The sequence below is a fragment of the Myotis yumanensis genome, unplaced genomic scaffold (genome assembly GCF_028538775.1).
Source record: "Myotis yumanensis isolate MYYU_CA2020_CCGP unplaced genomic scaffold, mMyoYum1.0.hap1 SCAF_5, whole genome shotgun sequence".
Classification (NCBI taxonomy): Eukaryota; Metazoa; Chordata; class Mammalia; order Chiroptera; family Vespertilionidae; genus Myotis; species Myotis yumanensis.
The window spans coordinates 26,766,280-26,785,685 of record NW_027223756.1 but is presented as its reverse complement, the minus strand read 5'-3'; the positions used below and the strand labels follow the sequence as shown (position 1 = coordinate 26,785,685).

The 19,406-nt window shown below is 41.1% G+C and overlaps 1 protein-coding gene across 5 annotated transcripts in view; it reads left to right on the top strand.

Moving 5' to 3' along the window:
- ARHGAP26 (Rho GTPase activating protein 26) overlaps positions 1-19,406 on the top strand; it is a 414,762-nt gene that overhangs the window by 196,747 nt on the left and 198,609 nt on the right. For all 5 annotated transcript variants that reach the window (XM_070414706.1, XM_070414707.1, XM_070414705.1 and 2 more), the window contains exon 12: positions 16,963-16,999. In XM_070414706.1, the coding sequence (XP_070270807.1) occupies positions 16,963-16,999 (37 nt within the window). The remainder of the gene's footprint in view (positions 1-16,962; positions 17,000-19,406) is intronic.

The following is a 19,406-nucleotide window of genomic DNA, read 5'->3' as shown; positions in this document are numbered from 1 at the left end:
GTTGGTGTCAGGATTATTCTTGGATTTAGGGTAGGACCTGTATCTGAGGAAACTTTGAGTCATCTGTCTAAAACTGTAGTCCTCTGACCTCACCTTTGTTGGACAGTCACCTCTTGCCTCTCTAAGGGGCATTGTGGGGATTCATGAGATTGATATAAGTGCCACTTGCCTTAAATCATATGGAGGAAGGGTGACTGGAATTCCAAGGGAGTGGGTTTTGTGCAGTAACTCACCCTCTGGACATCTCTCCTGGGCAGGACCCTGCCTGGGCAGCAGAACCAACTGCACAAGTCTCGAGTTTGGGATCATATATACTGTGCCGAGGCATTTCTTATTTGCAGTTTCCAGAGCATAAGGTTGTCTTCTGCTGACAGAGCTGTGCCACTGTTTCCAAAGACAAGGGGTTGGGGAGGAGGGAGAGAGAGAAACACAGACAGACATTCTGTTTAAGACTTTAGTTTTTGTCTGGGGGATGGGGAGGTGGTCTTTCCTCTCCCATGAAAACACCATGCTGATGGGCTAGTGGGTTCATACCCACTTTTTAATGTTACATCAGCCTGAGGCCGGAAATGTGAAAGCCAGCAGGCTGCTCACACTGTGAGCTGGCCACATCCTACATACATGTCAGCTCACAGCCCATCTGCTTAACTGTCGTGCATTTGATAGCGAGTCGGCCTATGCCCTTTCTGTTGCCTTTAAATTTTTCCTAAAATACCTTTCTGACTTGTACATTACTTAGAGTTCTTTTTTCTTGCATCTAGTGTTTGTTTACATTGCCTGTGACTCTGATCTTGGGTTGAAAGCTAGGGAAGTTGCTTATAGGGGTTTTTAGGATTTCTGACTCTGAAATGCAAGGAAATTGCATAATGTTGCAGCATTTCCTCTTCTTGTTGCTTGCGTGTTACCCAAAATACAGTAGTTCCTTCTAGAAGCCTGCAGGAATTTGGCAGGTCCTACCCTCTGATGGTTAATTGTAGTCTAGAGGGTCAGTGTTATCCTGATTTGAGGTTGAATTTTTCTTGAGGTCAAACGACAAGGCTTCCTGAATTATAACTATGGCAACTGTGTTTATATAACACATAAAGTCTAACTGGAGAGTGAGAGCACCAACAACAACCAGTGTTAGTAACCCCAGAAAGATTTTGTTCATGCTGAATTGAACAGGAAAAAAAACCAAGTTAAAATACATGGCCTTACCCCTTCTCAGGATATCTGAGTGTAAATTACAACCGACAGGCTCCAGGAGGAGCTGTTTCCCCTTTTCCGTTGAAATTATACCAGCTTTATTTGAGATTGCTCACAGGGAAGCACAGTAAGTGCCAGCAACACTCAAAGTGTGAACGCATCACTGTAAGGATCAAGATAACTTAGTCATCAAGGTCATTATGGCTTTTGACCCACTAACAGAGACTGAGACAAAGGAATGTGTGTCTTTTTGTCTTAAGCTTCTTGTCTCTCAATCAGTAGCAATTTCTTGGACACTGACTGTATGCCCAGCACTGTTCAATGCCCCATAGAAGTATAAGAACTCATCATCAGGAATTTATTTGGAGATTAGAAATAATGGAAAATGAAGAATGAAAAATTACATTCTGAAGTATTAAATTCTATAGATCATAGTGTTAAAGCAGTGAGCAGTCAAAGAAGGGAGATATTAGGGTGGTCTACAGCCATCAAGTAAGTTAAGAAATCTTTATGGAGGTAGAGGAAATAGAAGTAACATTTTCAAGTACTTCCAGGCACTGTTAAACTATTTCTAATTCTCCCAATGCCCTCATGAAGTATTGTTATTTAGTTCTACTTTGTGATGTGAAAACACTCAGAAATGTTAAATAACCATCTGAAGTGGTAGAATCAACCCTGAATGCCAGGTCTCCAGAGACCACAGTAAACAATACATTTTCCACTGTTCTGGAATCTACTTGTGCAGGTGAAAGGTCAGGCTAACAATTATTAAACCTCAAATGAAGTTGACTTTGTTAGCCCAGGAATGCTCAGGGCCACCTTCTAGATGAGATGGAGCTCAGTCCTGTGAGTTAGAATGACATTCAGCCACCCTTCCTGCTTGAGTGGACCACATGGCTCTCTTAACACATTGTGGACGGATCACGAGAATTCTCGCTTCATATTACACAGTATTTTACAAAGTATCATACTTTAAAAAGGTATTAGCTTGTAAGAACATGTAATAAATAACTTCAAAATGCAATGGGTATTTAATTTTAACATTTATGTAAAACATTTTTTGTACTCGTTCAATAGAAACTTATCTGGCCACTGGGTAAAGCTAGCAATAAAACTACCGGTTCGTAATGTGTTAAGTGTAGTCATTTGTATCCAGCTGGAATCTGCCTTCCTTTTACCTCCACTTTCATCTCCATTCAGGATAGTAAGTCTTCTCCTTCCTCATGACAGCTCTGCAAGCGTTTGAAGACTGATATTGTGATGTCTTAAAGGTTCCTCTTCTCCAGCCAGAGCTGTGGTTCAGGAAGCACATCTTGCAGGAGCAATGTGTGTGACAGATGGAGCAGAGAGAAAGAGGGGAGCCAGCGAGACCAGGGAGAAAGCCAAGTCAGGATCCAGATGAGAAGACAACATCTGACCTAGGGCAGTAGAAAAAAGAAATGGGGATGAGGAATAGATTCAGGATATATAAAAATGATAGAATTTATCAGTCTTCAAACTGGCTGGGTATGTGAGGCAGAAGAATGGGGAACTCAGGAGTGACATGAATATACTACTTTCTTTCCCCCTCTACTTTGTGGCATATTTTCCTTTGTTCTTCATTCTGGAGTTCCCTATGAAACTTAATTAGGCTTTTCTCTCATTAGCTCTTTTGTATTTGCTACTACTCTTGGCTGCAAGCAACAGAAACACAACTTTTTTTTAAAAGGATGTTGTTGGTTCACTCATGAAAAGAGCAGGGAGGAACCTCAGATGCATTTAGATAAAAGAGCTCAAACAATGCCATTGAAAGGCAGTCTCCGTATCAGGGCTCCACTTTCCTTTGACCTGTTTTACTCGGACTTTGTGTAGATGGCAGAGTTGGCCACAGAAATTCCAGGTGTATCCCATTCTCCCCGCAACACAGCAAGGCCTCATTTTCAGCAGTTGTAATAAAAAGTATTAAGAACAAGTATTGTGTTGACTGGCCTGGGGTGAATCACTTGCTCAATCGGATGCAATATCTGGATTACATGTCCAAACTTGAAGGTGGAATTGGGGCCGCCCTCCTCACCCCACTGAACAGCATGGACTTGGTGGGGCGGGGGGCGGGGTGGCTTCCCAAGGAAAATTAAGGTGGTATCCCTAGGAAAAGAGGAACATGGGTGCTGAGCAGGGAGTAGTAGCAGGTGTCCAGAGCACTTTGTTTCCCCCTCAGTATCACTGAGGAATTATACAAGAGATAAGCCCTTTATATCCTTAGATACAAAGCAATAGGCAATGCCTGAACTCCTGGTAAAAAAGTTTCTTTTTCTGCCCGCCATCATTGTCATAATCATATTGAACAGCAAGCAGTCATTTTTATTTGCGGGCATGCTGGTGTGCTATACCAGCAGGCTTCAGCACTGTCAGAGACGCTCTCCAATTGGCTTTAGGAGCATAGCCGTTTGGTCACATTTGGCTGGGCCATTCTCCAAGAGACCCTGAATCCTAAGGCGCCTCTGTTGCATGAAGTCTAATAACCCCATCCTTCAGTCTCATTTCAGAACACCCCAGTGACACCTGGCCTCTGAATCCATTAGCAGCTTTTGTTGTCACCTAGGTGCAGAGCTGACATTCAGCAGTGTGCCAGAGAAAGAAATGGCTACATGAGGAATTTTGATAGCCTTGAGTTGAGCCAAATAAGATAAATCTGTCTTGTATGGTAGCATAATAAGGTTGGAATTGTATATTTCCATTCCTCTCCAGGTAAGGATTCCAAGAGAATTTGCCAGATGTTTGGAAGAGTGAGATACAATCACCTGGAGATGATAGATCCGGCTTACCATTTCTGTCTGGTCAATGCACCAATTCATCATCCCATCTACTCCAACTTGGGGATTTAAAAAATATTCAGTCTCTCTTTTACTCCTCTACTCAAAACTGTTCATTCAAACCATACTTATTGAATGGCCTGCTATATGCCATTACTGAACCCTCTTTACATGTAATCCTGCAGGGCAAGGGCAAGGTTTTCATATTTGTTCAAGAACAGGTCACCGGGAAGAGCTATCAGATAAGATATATTTTTATTGGCTTCACTTTCGAGAGCTCCTCCCTAAGACAGCAAATGCAATACCAGTAGTAGTAGAAAGGCAAGCCAGAGGGAATGTTGCTTGGTGAGAAATGGAAAAGCAGCAGCAACCATTTTATTCCCCTTCTCTCCAGCACGTATTTTCACTCAGGCTATGATAATAAGAGGCACATTTCTCTCGGGGGGAGGAGAAACCAATGCCTAGTTCCCAAGTTGAGACATATCCTTATTTACTACAAGCTATTCACACTGGTTTTATACCCACATGCTTAAGATTCAAAATTTCCTTCTCAAAAAGCTTTTCCAAGTGTGGCCTGTGGCCCCCACTACCAGAAGAGAGGTTCTCCTGGATCTAAAAACTCATGTTTATTATTGGGTGATGTTCCACAGACCAAGGATATCTTACTAGTAACTTCTCATGGGTGTTACTAAAAGTTCTTAAATTTACCCTGTTAATGGAGTTGCTGAGTATTTGAATGTGGTGTGCTACTAAGAATTCTGTCTGCCACACAATCCTTGACAATGCTGGCCAGCTCACTCTTACGTGCTCATAGTTTTTAGGAAGGACGTTTTTAGGCATCCTAAAGTCTCTCAATCTCAAACTGGCTGTGGTTTTGAATGACTACTATACTTTATTAATTAGAAATTTGTAGAATTACTGTTAAGTTCAAATTGGATGGAAACATTGTTCTTACATAATGACTGCATTGTTGCCGTTTTAATTTCTGCTTAGCTTCTTTTGAGTTCTTTGTTAATTGCCAAACTCTCTTTCCCATGGAAAGTTGGACAGGGTAGGGAAGTTTGGTTGAGTATAGACCAGCTGTGGGCAAACTACGGCCCGTAGGCCGGATGGGCCGGATCCGGCCAGTTTTGAAATGAATAAAACTAAAAAAAAAAAAAGACCGTACCCTTTTATGTAATGATGTTTACTTTGAATTTATATTAGTTCACACAAACACTCCATCCATGCTTTTGTTCCGGCCCTCCGGTCCAGTTTAAGAACCCATTGTGGCCCTCGAGTCAAAAAGTTTGCCCACCCCTGGTATAGACTCTAGTCTAGAGGGCTTTGCCACTTGCTAGCTTTGTGACCTTAGAACCTTATTTCACCTACATGATGCTACGAGATACAGGCAGTGGTAGTACCTGATAGGCTTGAGGATGAAATAAAATAATTCATGTGGGTGTTTAGTATGGTACCTGGCACACAATCAGTGGTGAAAAGGTGATTGGCAGTGGTTGGTTACTTTTATATTTGACTTTTGTTAAAATAAAACAAGACTAAGAACCCATTGATGTAACAGTTGACTTTAGATGGTCTCCTTCCCTTTTGTCCCCTAATTAGTTTCAGTTGGTTAATTTCCAATGCTAATGAGATCTGTGTCACTGACTCCCTCAAGCTACATTCTCATGCTTAGCCGATTATCTCATAGGGGATAAGTGTGAAGATTGGAAGGAGGAGGGCGACAGTGTCAGTGATGAAAGTTAATCTTTATAGAATGCTCATTGGGCCATAGCATTTGTATTCTATGCTGTGTTAAATGTTGTGTGTCTATCATCTCATTTAGTTTCACAACCACCCTAAGAGGTAGGGAATATTAGTATCACTGTTTTACAGGTGGCCGGACTGAGGTTTAGTGATGTTAAGTGATTAGAATGTATAGCCAATAATGGTAGAGCTGGACTTTGAACCTAAGCTGCTATGAGTCAGTTATAACTGACAGAAACAGTTCAAAAAAGCAAGGCCTCATGGTGGTGGGTCCATTGTCACACAGAGAGAAGGGACATAGCTGATGCTGCAGAACTGGCTTGTGCAGTATTTCAAGTTGTTGGCATGTAGTTCTGTTTTGTGTGTTTCCACATTGACATATCATGGAAACAACCAGTGGGGAGAGGTTGAGATATTCCAGGATACTCAGGGAATTATGGAGCTTAGAGGTGAGTTCAAGTGCACTTTAGATAGGAACAGCAGTTTTAAATAAATCTGCCTATGAATTTATTTCTCCAACACCTTCATTTTGTGCAGATTTTGATTCAAGTATTTATGCAGCTGTGTACTAGAGGGGGAAAGTGAGATTGTTTTGTCTAATTATTGCTTTATTTGTGCCTTTAATTTATAAGTTAAAAGAAATTCTTCTTTGTGCTTTATCACTAAGGCCTGGGTAATTGTCATAAAGGTTACCCATTAAAAAATTCTGGGAATCCAATGATTCTGTCATCTCTCTTAATTCTCTAGGGACATATAAATTGAATTGAGTCAGCAGGGAACAGAATTTATTGCAAATCACATTTTAGTGCAGAGGAAGCATATGAAGGCTTTCCTCACCCTCCTTTGATTTATTAAATTGCGCTCCCATTGTAGCTTCTGGGTGAGGACTCATAGAATTGCTGTGCCCTGTGATTTGTATCAAAGACCCACTTTCCTGCCTGGTGTTTATCTTCAGGATCAAGTCCTGTGGTTCAGAGAGAACATGAAGTGTTCCTTCTATGTTAGATGCCAGCTTGTTGCATAGGTTAGTAGTGATCGCTTCAGGCTGGAATCGGAAGGCCGTTCCCAGTTTCATTTCCTCTTACTCTTGGCAGATTCTTTCCTCCAGTGACTCACCTTCCCTAGCTGCCCAGAACATCTCATTACCTTTGTCGTCGTTGTTGTCGTCGTCGTCGTCATCATCATCATCATCATCATCATCCACAATGTCTTACTTATCATGTAGTTAGCGGTTAAGAACTTGGGCTCTGGAGACAGACTGTAGGAGTTCCTGTCTGGATTCTGGCCACTTTCAGCTGTCTAACCTTGGGCAAGTGACCTAACCTCTCTAATGCCTTAGTTTAGAGAGGGATTAGATGTGATGGGAATTATTAGGTTGGTGTGAGGACTGTACAAGATAGTATATATAGAGCACTTGGCATGGTGTCTGATATATAACTAGGCGTTTGTCATCATCATTTTTATTAATTTACTATTACTGTTGCAATTATAACATAATGACATTCATATGGATCCTGATAAGGTGAACATGCTTCTATTCTCTAGAAGCACCCACTTGAAAACAAACATGCATTGGCCTGGATATTTAATAAATCTTGATGTTCAGCAGAAGCTAGATCATACCTACATCAAAGTGTATAAAGATAGAAGGCTAAGAAACTTTAGTGTGGCCAGGTCTCAGAGTACTCTGGCTAGTCAGGACAGATAGACTATAGCTTCTGTTGGGTTGTTGAGAAAATGTATTAAGTGATCAGTCTTCCTAGGAGCCATATTCAGGCTTGTTTAGTGATTCATGGCCCCTTGAATTGATCCTGTAGAATTGGGTGTGTCCTTTTAAAACAAAGGGTCTGGAGATGCTTACTTGAAAGTATATAATCTGAGATAGCTCTGCTAATCATGAGCCAGGAGCCAATGCTAGAGACCTTTCATTTTAGGAAAGTGCCCTTGCCTTTGAACTTCAGTCTGAGACTAGTGGGCAACTGATTTTGTATAGAAGAAGATTTTCCCAGAACAGACTGACTATTTCTAAAGGTAAATTGCGTACCTTTTGCCTCTGCCAGTATGGAAGGTATTTATGAACCACAGACCACTGGGGTGGCTTGGTAGTTGTGTGCATTTGCAACTGCCTGGAAATTAAAAGAAGACTGGAGTATCCCTGTAGGGGCAAGATAGGATAGTATGCCACCTCCCAGCTCTGTGTCCTTGGACAAACAGTGTAACCTCTCTGGGCCTCAGGATCCACATCTATAGACTGGGAATAACACTAGTACCTAACCCATAAGGTGGTTTCAAGGATGATGTCATGTGGGTACTTGGTAAATGTTGAGTAATAAAGACATTCTCTGTTAATGCTGTTAGTTTTCTTAGCGCAGAGGAAGCATGTGAAAGCTCTCCTTACCCTCCTCACTTTCCTCGAGATAAGAGGATACAACCCTCTTTCCTTGGCGTTATCTGGCCTTTGTGGCGGCAAGGCTCCTCCTAGACCAGTGATGGCGAACCTATGACACGCATGTCAGAGGTGACATGCGAACTCATTTTTTTGGTTGATTTTTCTTTGTTAAATGGCATTTAAATATATAAAATAAATATCAAAAATATAAATCTTTGTTTTACTATGGTTGCAAATATCAAAAAATTTCTATATGTGACATGGCACCAGAGTTAAGTTAGGGTTTTTCAAAATGCTGACACGCCGAGCTCAAAAGGTTCGCCATCACTGTTAGACCCCGGGCCTTCCTGGTTGGGCCATGTAGTCACACACTCCTGGCGGGCACGGTTTATTAGCTTCATTTCAGAACTCATTCTCTTTGGCTCATTTACCAAACTAGACAGAGATTAATGGCCTGGCCTCAGAGGATCAGGCAGCACATGTTTCTGGTGCCTTTGGCTCATTGATCACACCTCTCCAATTTGGGGAGTGCTTGGTTGTTCCAGACAGTGGTCTCCTGAGACCAGGAAACCTGTTTGGTGCAAACTCACCTCCTAATTAAGGAGGGCTGAAAGCCTTGCATTTTGCTATTTCTTCTGGATTTTGTTATTTATAAACAGGGGCAAGAATCTCTGGGATAAAATGTTTGAATTTAATGGGAGGGATGGCTGGAAAAAAAAATAACTTGCCAAAATATGGTCTCTTTCTCTGCACTTTTCTTACCCAACTTCCCAAGGTTAGTGAGCGCCATTCACCAAGGATTGCTGGTCCCAGCTATTACAAGGCCTCTCATTTCCCTAACAGGTCACAAGACCCTGTAAGATTACATCACTGCCCCTCTGCCCATCCTTAGTTCCTACCTTACACTGATTGCTGACCATACTGGCCTTCCTCGCTCCAAAAGACCATGCCTTTCCCATCGCAAGACCTGCACTTGCTATTGGCACTGGCCCCAGGTCTTTCCAAGGAGGTCCTCTCATCATTCAGGTCTCATGCAAATGTCACCTTTTCCCCACCTCAGGTTGGCAGTAGTCTTTTACTTCCTTGACTGTACTTATCAATATTTGAATATCATATTTGTGTCTCTGTTTATTTCCCTGAAGGCTAGTTCCAGGAAGCAGAGGTTATAGCTGTTATGTTCATTTGTACCCCTAGCATCTAGAATACTGCCTGGCCATTATAAGCACATAATAAATACTTGTTAGATGCATGAATGAATAAGCAAATTAATGAATTGCAAGTCACTTTAGAAATTACCCATTCAAGAGGTCTTCAAACTTTTCAAGACAGTATCCCCTTATTTGATAGCCACATGAATAAAGCGAGGGAAGGAGGACATTTGGATACTTGGAGTCTTAGCTTCTCTCCCAGCCCTTCTGGTGTCCTACTGCAGGGGCTGAGGGGTTCAATTTGGAAAGCATGATCTAGTCTAAATTCTTCACTTATATTGATGGTAGAGGTACTGCTGAGGGAGACTGGGCAACCATGTTATCCCGGTACAGAAAGAATATCTTTCCCTTTCCCAAAGAGTTGAAGTCTTTGAAATACTGGTCTAGTAGTCAGAAGAATGGAGTATTTTTAGAGGGAGGATAACACTTAGCTTAATTAAGGTTCAAAGTTTCCTATCATCAAATCAATTTCAAATGTTCATCTGTAGTTACCAGGGGTAGCTCATGGGCTATGCAAAAGCAGGTGGTGAGCTGGATTTGGCCTGTGGGCCATAGTTTGCCAATACATGACATGCTGACATTTATTACATAAGATAAAGCCCGTGCTTTAGAAAAATATCACAGTGCCCAAATCTGGTGATTATGACCTGTAGGTGTGAAAAAGCATAGGGGGAAGCTGGCCATCAAAACCTAAAAAAGAACAACAACATATTCCAAGTGAGTCTGATGGCCACTCTTGCTTGAGAATCATTTGTTTAACTCTTAGAGGAACTGAGCCATGAAAAGCGAGCCATGAAACCCTAAAAGCAGCGGTTCTCATCCTGTGGGTTGCTACCCCTTTGGCGGTCGAATGACCCTTTCACAGGGGTCGCCTAAGACCATCCTGCATATCAGATATTTACATTACGATTCATAACAGTAGCAACATTATAGTTATGAAGTAGCAACAAAAATAATTTTATGGTTGGGTCACAACATGAGGAACTGTATTTATTTTTTTTTATTTATTTTTATTTTTTTCCATCTTTTTTATTTTTTTTTATTTTTCGCTTAAAGTATTACAAAGGGTATTACATAAGTGTCCTTTTTTCCCCCCCGCCCTTGACAAACCCCTACCCTCCCTTACCCCCCAGTGTCTTATGTCCATTAGTTATGCTTATATGCATGCATACAAGTCCTTCGTTTGATCTCTTACTCCCCTCCCTCCTGCCCCCCAACTCTCTCTGGCCTTCCCACTGCAGTTTGACAATCAGTTTGAGGCAGCTCTGCCTCTGTATCTATTATTGTTCAAAAGTTTGTAATGGTCTTTATTATCCATGAATGAGTGAGATCATGTGGTATTTTTCCTTCATTGACTGGCTTGTTTCACTTAGCATAATGCTCTCCAGTTCCATCCATGATGTTGCAAATGGTAGGAGTTCCTTCTTTTTAACAGCAGCATAGTATTCCATCGTGTAGATGTACCACAGTTTTCTAATCCATTCATCTACTGATGGGCACTTAGGCTGTTTCCAGATCTTAGCTATGGTGAATTGTGCTGCTATGAACATCTGGTTACATATATCCTTTCTGATAGGTGTTTCTGGTTTCTTGGGATATATTCCTAGTAGTGGGATCACAGGGTCAAATGGGAGTTCCATTTCCAATTTTTTGAGGAACCTCCATACTGCCTTCCATAGTGGCTGCACCAGTCTGCATTCCCACCAGCAGTGCACAAGTGTTCCTTTTTCTCCACATCCTCTCCAGCACTTGTCATTTGTTGATTTGTTGATGATGGCCACTCTGACAGGTGTGAGATGGTACCTCATTGTTGTTTTGATTTGCATCTCTCGGATGATTAGTGACTTTGAGCATGTTTTCATATGTCTCTTGGCTTTCTGAATGTCCTCTTTTGAAAGGTGTCTATTTAGATCCTTTGCCCATTTTTTGATTGGATTGTTTATCTTCTTTTTGTTAAGTTGTATGAGTTCCCTATAAATTTTGGAGATTAAGCCCTTATCAGATATGACGTTGGCAAATATGTTTTCCCAAGAGGTGGGTTTTCTTGTTGTTTTGTTGATGGTTTCTTTTGCTGTGCAGAAGCTTTTTATTTTGATGTAGTCCCATTTGTTCAGTTTCTCTTTAGTTTCAACTGCCCTAGGAGCAGTATCAGTGAAGAAATTGTTTTGGCATAAGTCTGAGATTTTGTTGCCTTTGTATTCTTCTAGAATTTTTATGGTTTCCTGTCGTACATTTAAGTCCTTTATCCATTTTGAGTTTATTCTTGTGTATGGTGTAAGTTGGTGGTCTAGTTTCATTTTCTTGCATATATCTGTCCAATTTTCCCAACACCATTTATTGAAGAGACTATCTTGGCTCCATTGTATGTTCATGCCTCCTTTGTCAAAAATTAATTGAGCATATTGGTTCGGGCTAATTTCTGGACTCTCTATTCTATTCCACTGGTCTATATGTCTGTTCTTGTGCCAGTACCAGGCAGTTTTGAGAACAGTGGCTTTGTAATACAGTTTGATATCTGGCATTGAGATCCCACCTACTTTGTTCTTTCTCAGGATCGCTGCAGCTATTCGGGGTCTTTTTTTATTCCAGATGAATTTTTGGAGAGTTCGTTCTAGATCTTTGAAGAAGGCCATTGGTATTTTAATGGGAAGTGCGTTGAATTTATAGATTGCTTTGGGTAGTATGGACATTTTAATGATGTTGATTCTACCAATCCAAGAACATGGTATGTTCTTCCATCTGTTTATGTCTTCCTCTATCTCTTTTTTCAACGTCCTGTAGTTTTCTGAGTAGAGGTCTTTAACCTCTTTAGTTAAGTTTATTCCTAGGTATCTTAATTTTTTTGGTGCGATGGTGAATGGGATTGTTTTTCTAATCTCTCTTTCTGAAAGCTCACTATTGGTGTATAGAAATGCCTCAGATTTCTTGGGGTTAATTTTGTATCCTGCTACATTGCCAAATTCATGTATTAAGTCTAGTAGCTTTTTGATGGAGTCTCTAGGGTTTTGTATGTATAATATCATGTCATCTGCAAATAAGGACAGTTTTACTTCCTCTTTTCCAATTTGGATGCCTTTTATTTCTTCTTCTTGCCTAATTGCAATGGCTAATACTTCCAGTACTATGTTGAACAGGAGTGGTGAGAGTGGGCATCCCTGTCTTGTTCCTGTTCTTAGGGGAAATGGTGTTAGTTTTTGACCATTGAGTATGATGTTGGCTGTGGGCCTGTCATATATGGCTTTTATTATGTTGAGGTATGATCCTTCTATTCCCACCTTTCTGAGAGTTTTTATCAAAAATGGGTGTTGGATTTTGTCGAATGCTTTTTCTGCATCAATTGATATGACCATGTGGTTTTTTTCTTTCAATTTGTTTATGTGATGTATCACATTTATTGATTTACGGATGTTGTACCATCCTTGCATCTCTGGGATAAATCCTACTTGGTCATGGTGTATGATCCTTCTGATGTACTGCTGGATCCGATTTGCTAAGATTTTGTTGAGGATTTTGGCATCTATGTTCATGAGGGATATTGGCCTGTAATTCTCTTTCATTGTGATGTCTTTACCTGGTTTTGGTATTAGGATGATGCTGGCTTCATAGAATGAGCTTGGAAGTGTTCCTTCCTCTTGAATTTTTTGTAGTAGTCTGAGGAGGGTAGGTTTTAGTTCTTCCTTGAATGTTTGGTAGAACTCCCCTGTGAAGCCGTCTGGCCCTGGGCTTTTGTTTGCTGGAAGCTTTCTGATGACTGCTTCAATTTCTTCCATAGTTATTGGCCTATTGAGGTTTTTAGATTCTTCCTGATTGAGTTTTGGAATGTTGTATTTTTCTAGGAATTTGTCCATTTCCTCCAGGTTGTCTAGTTTGTTGGAGTAGAGTTGCCCGTAGTATTGTTTAACAATCATTTGTATTTCTGTGGGGTCTGTTGTTATTTCGCCTCTATCATTTCTGATTTGGTTTATTTGGGACCTTTCTCTTTGCTTCTTGGTGAGCCTGGCGAGGGGTTTGTCAATCTTGTTTATCCTTTCAAAGAACCAGCTCTTGGTTTCATTGATTTTCTGTATTGTTTTTTTGGTCTCTATGTCATTGATTTCTGCTCTAATCTTTATTATCTCCTTCCTTCTGCTCACTCTGGGGTTTTCTTGTTGCTCTCTTTCTAATTCTTTGAGTTGTAGAGTTAGATGATTAACTACCATTTTTTCTTGTTTTTTGAGATAGGCCTGTAGAGCTATAAACTTCCCTCTCAGGACTGCTTTCATTGTGTCCCAGAGGTTTTGGATTGTTGTGTTTTCATTGTCATTAGTGTCCAGGATGTTTTTAATTTCTTCTTTGATGTCATCGGTAACCCAATCAATATTTAATAACATGCTATTCAGCTTCCAAGTGTTTGAGTATTTTGGGTTGTTTTTATTGTAGTTTATTTCTAACATTATGCCATCATGGTCTGAGAAGATGCTTTTTATGATCTCAATCTTCTTGAATTTGTGGAGACTTTGCTTGTGACCCAATATGTGGTCTATTTTTGAATATGTCCCATGAGCACCTGAGAGGAATGTATATTCCGCAGCTGTGGGGTGTAGTGTTCTGAAGATGTCAATTAAGTCCATCTGATCTAGTGAGTCATTTAGGATTGCTGTTTCTTTGCTGATTGTTTGTCTAGCGGATTTATCCAGTGATGTCAGTGGTGTATTAAAGTCCCCTACTATGATTGTGTTATTGTCAATATCTCCCCTGATATCTTCCAGAAGTTTTCTTATGTATGTGGGTGCTCCTGCATTGGGTGCATATATGTTTACCAGGGTTATATCTTCTTGTTGTATTGATCCCTTTAGTATTATGAAGTGGCCTTCCTTATCTCTGGTTATGGCCTTCACTTTGAGATGTATTTTGTCAAATATAAGTATTGCTACCCCAGCTTTCTTTTCCTTTCCATTTGCGTGAAAGATATTTTTCCATCCCTTCACTTTCAGTCTGTGTGAGTCCTTTCCAATGAGGTGGGTCTCTTGTAGACAGCAGATGTATGGGTCATGTTTTTTTATCCATTCAGCCACTCGATGTCTTTTATTTGGAGCATTTAGTCCATTTACATTTAAAGTTATTATTGAAAGGTACTTGTTTGTAGCCATTTCTTTTTTTGTGTGTGTGTGTGGCTGTTTTCTTTCTGAGCTTGATATTTCTTCTTTTACACCAGTCCCTTTAGCATTTCTTGCATGGCTGGTTTGGTGGTGATAAACTCCCTTAGCCCTTTTTTGTCTGTGAAGCTTCTTATTTCCCGTTCAATTTTGAATGATAGCCTTGCTGGATAGAGTATTCTTGGATTCAGTCCTTTGCTTTGCATCACTTTGTAGATTTCCGTCCATTCTTTTCTGGCCTGATGTGTTTCTGTTGAGAAATCATTTGATAATCTAATGGGAGATCCCTTGTATGTTACTTTCCGCCTCTCTCTTGCAGCCTGTAAGATTCTCTCTTTATCCTGAACATTTGCCATGGTAATTATGATGTGTCTTGGTGTGGGTCTTTTCGGGTTCACCTTGTTTGGGACTCTCTGGGCTTGTGTGACTTTTTTCTTCCCCACCTCAGGGAAGTTTTCTGATATTATTTCTTCGAATAGGTTTTCTAATCCATGTTCATCTTTCTGTTGTTCTGGCACCCCTATTATTCGTATGTTGCTTCGTTTCATGTTGTCCCAAAGTTCCCTTAGGCTCTCCTCCTGTCTTTTAATTTTTTTCTCCATTTGCAGTACAGTTTGAGTGTGTTTTGCTTCCTTGTCTTCTAATTCACTGATTCGGTCCTCCGCTTCTCCCAGTCTACTGTTGATACTTTCAATGGTGTTTTTTATTGCAGCTATGTCGCTCTTCATTTCTTCTTGGGACTTACTTAAGTTGTTGATTTTTTCATCTGTTTCTTCTAGCTTCTTGCATACGTAGTTGAGTTTTTCCATCTGTTTCTTCTTGCTTCTTGAACATCCGGTGCATGTACTCTAGGAACCTTATTCTGAATTCTTTTTCCGTCATGTTGCATATCTCTGTCTCACTTAGCTGCTTTTCTGGCGAGTCCTCCTTTTCTTTCCTTTGGGGGTTTCTTTGTCTACCCATGTTTGATCTCACTGACATTACTAGTTGTTGAATCGTTCAGTGGCTGGACCCTGGGTGTCAGTGGCTGCTCCCTGGGTGGCAGTGGCTCCTCGGTCTGTGGTTGCTCCTTGGGCGGTTGTGGTAGCAGCGGCTCCTCTGTTGATAGCAGGGCCTCTGATGGGTGCTGTTCACAGTTGTGGTGGCTCTTCTGGCTGGTGGAGGGAGGCTTCAGACGCAGCAACTGTTCCCCAGGCAGAGCGTGTGGTGATCAGGAGGCCGCTGTTGCTTGAATCTTTCCGTGGAGGGGTGCAGGTCTCCCCTTGGCTCTTGCAGTCGCGCTGTTTGCGAATCGTTGCCTCCGGGTTAGTAGCCGATCTCTGGATGCCGGTAAACGCTGCCTGAGATGGCGCGGTCTCGCCGCTGCGCTGGCGCCCAGAGGGAGGTTTCAGCCTCAATCTCTAACCATCCGCATTTTTTAGGAGTTTTCTGTCTTTCCTGGCTGCAGACTGTCTCTCAGCTGAACCTCCCCAGCTTGATCGGGCTGATTGTTACCCGTTTCAGCTGCTCGCCCCTATCTGGTCCGGGACAAAGCACCAACACGTCCGTCTAAGCCTCCGCCATTTTCTCCTCCTCGAGGAACTGTATTTAAAGGGCCAGAAGGTTGAGAACCACTGCCTAAAAGGGATGTTTACCTGCTAGGAATGTTATACCTCTATTTTGAAAAAAATATATATTTTGAATTTTATCAACAAAAAAATTTGTGGAAGTTTGTTTTCTCTCTTGTTACACAACTACCTACATAATATCATTTATTTTGCCTCCTGGCTCACAAAGCCTACAATATTTAATTCTGTCTGGTCCTTTATGAAAACACTTCCCGAATCTTGCAATATGTCACTGTCTGTTTTATGTGGGGCACTTTCCCTTTCATGGTTCCCGTAAGTCGTTTAGGGGTTTCTATTGTAAAAGTAATATATTCTCCTTATAAAATTCAAATTTACAAAAGCCTGTAAGGTAAAAAATGATTGGTCCTTTTCCCCAGTGTTAACACTGAATGGTTTGTAATGTATCTTTGTCATGAATTTGCCACTTACTAGCTGTGAGGCCTTAGTTAATGTCTCTAACTCTCAATTCTCCATTTGTAAAACAGTGGTAGTAACAGTTCCTCCCCAACAGGATTGTTTTGTGGATAATTTGAGGTAATTCATGTGAATTGCTTACCACATTGCCTAGTGCACAGTTAATGCTTAATGATTTATAAATAATTTTAAATGTTTTCTCCTTTTTAGTTTTATATACACACATAGGTTGTTTTTTAAAGAATATGATTTTTTTTAAACAATAAAGTTCCACAGATGATTCTAATGTACAACCACTTAAGAACAATTGAAGTAAATACTGGGAACTAGATAATTATAGACGGGATTCATATTTAGGGGCTAGTTAGAAATTGCCTTCTATCTTATAGCCCAAACTAGGGAAAGAGGGAAGGTATTGGTATTTTTCAGTGAACCTGTAGGGTGATATAAAATGCACACAAGTAAATGTTTATTTCTATTTTCCAGGTCTACAACTCGAATAAAGACAGTCAGAATGAAGGAAGTAAGTATTGTGGTTGATAATTTTCTGTGGTTGGGGTTGGGATTGGGCTTTGAGAAGTTGCTACTCTAGAGAAGAGCCACCAGGAGGTGCTGTGGGCATGTTTGGTCTGCCCCATTCCCCCCAGTGCAGCCTGACAGGCTTCCACCCTGACACATCTGTGACTCCAGGACATTCAGTGAGCCTGACTGGCAGGACTGTAACAGCACTGCATTATATAACCCTTCACACTATACAGAACATTTTCATGTACATTAGTTATCGCAGTTAATCTTAGGTCCTCTTAAGAATGTAGCTCCAATCATCACTTAAAAGTCACTTAATCCAATCATACTCAGCTCCCAAAGAACCCTGCCTATGAGAAAGCCAGAATTGACTTTGCCTCCCACACTGTCTTGCTCAAAGGACTGGAGAGGCAATAGCTATCTCAGTGATTGCTTAGTGGTCTTTGTTGCCTCTTTGGAGAGGAGGAGTGAAGACAGTGAGCTCTGTAATAATATTCCTCTTTGATAAGAGTGACCCTGGACAGCCTCCATAGAATATACAGGACATTCTCCCTGCTGCTGGCTCTGAGGACTCTGGTTAATCATGATTTCCAAGGGCACCTGCTGCCTTGTAAAGACAAGGGGATTAAAACAAAACTGCTGCTGCTAGGGTGTTTGGGCTGATTATCTCCTTGGTGCGCAGGAGAAAAAACACATTCTTTCCAGGTTGCTACAAGAGTACAAAGGAAATTCTGTCCCCTTTCCTCAGATTTGCTTTGTCAAATTTACTTGGGAAAAAAAAATTCAAAGGTAGCCCTACCATGAATTCTAGTCATGTCAGAAAAAATCAGTAAAAACAGTGCCTGCCCATGTGGACAAAAGGATGAGCTATTTTACGTGTGTGAAATCCATTATAGGACAGAGATTTTCACTCTTTCAAAAAAACCAAATTGTACCAGGAATTTTTTGTTTCGTTTTGTTTTTTAATTGTCACCTGAGAAAATGTTTTTATTGATTTTAGAGAGGAAGGAAAAGGGGAGTGAGAGAGAGAGAGAGAGAGAGAGAGAGAGAGAGAGAGAGATTGGTTGCCTCCTGTTCCCATATGCATCCCTACTGGGGATGGAACCTACAACCTGGGTATGTGCCCTGACCGGGAATCGAACCCATGACCTTTCAGTGTATGGGACAGTGCTCCAACCAACTGAGCCACACCAGCCAGGGCTTTCCTAGGAGTTTTATATGAGATATTAGGTAATTTGGAATGGTGGCTTTTGGTAGGTGGAGACCTTTAGGACAGGAAACAATGTTTCTTTGTTTTTTTCCTTTTTCCCTCAATAATTGAACAAGAAAAAAGTTTTTCAAGTAAGTATTCAAGGAAACAAGTCATTTTTTCTTTCCCTCTTCATCAAGTGGGATTGTTTTACAGTGCTTGAAATAAACTCTGGATAACTTGGGCTAAAATAACAATAGCAAAAGCAATAGTAATAATCACGTAGGACTATAGAAGGCTGTAGGGTAACTCACAGTAAAGTAGGAAGAACTGAAGAACCGGGCTTGGAGACATTCCATCTCTGGAGACCCAGGAACTAATGAGAAAGGGTCTCCTCGGTGATATTTGCAGGATGATACAACTCTAAACTGTTTTTAGTTCTTGCTTCACTCTTCTGAGAATTCAGATTCCCCAGGGAAGGTAACATCAAGTTGGTCTAGCTTGGGGCCCAGCCAGGGGAAATCAAGACACCTTGATTGACAGTTTCTGCATGAAACGGGAGCAGAGTTGTTTGCCAGAGGGAAATCGGGGAACACGCTAGGATAAGAGAGGCTAGGTAACAAGCAAGCCAAAGTAACAGATGCCCATACCACATCCCTGAGACATACTCCTTATAAGGACCCAAGAATTGAGGGGGGTCAGAGGCAGAGGAATGGAGACCCCCAACCTGAAGTTTCCTTGTAACTGTGGTCTTAAGAACTTGCTTCTCTCTGCTTGAGATGAGTACTAATAGATTTGAAAGATGACCCTGATTCCATTGGTGAGCATTGTCAGCTGATTCTACCATTGCAGTCATTTGCATATTCACCCCACCCCCACCCGCAGTGCTCCTTGCCCAGGGTCTGAATTCTGCAACTCTTTTTCTGTCTATACCACAATGAAAATTATTTTAAAGTTAGGAAGTCAATCTGATATGAATTTAAGAGTGAGGAATTGCTCTTTTATCTTCAGTAGCCACACTTCAAATGTCTAGCATTCTCTTTCTAGAAAATGTTTTGGTGAGAATTTGAATGCCACCATTTTATCACAGAGCCAGAATGGGTAGGTAGCAAAAGGAAATTTCTCTGGGACACTTCCGAATTTGTTTCTTTCATTTTGAAATTTCTCTCAGGGCCTGCAGCACCCATGGGGTACAGGGCATGGCCATAAATAATGT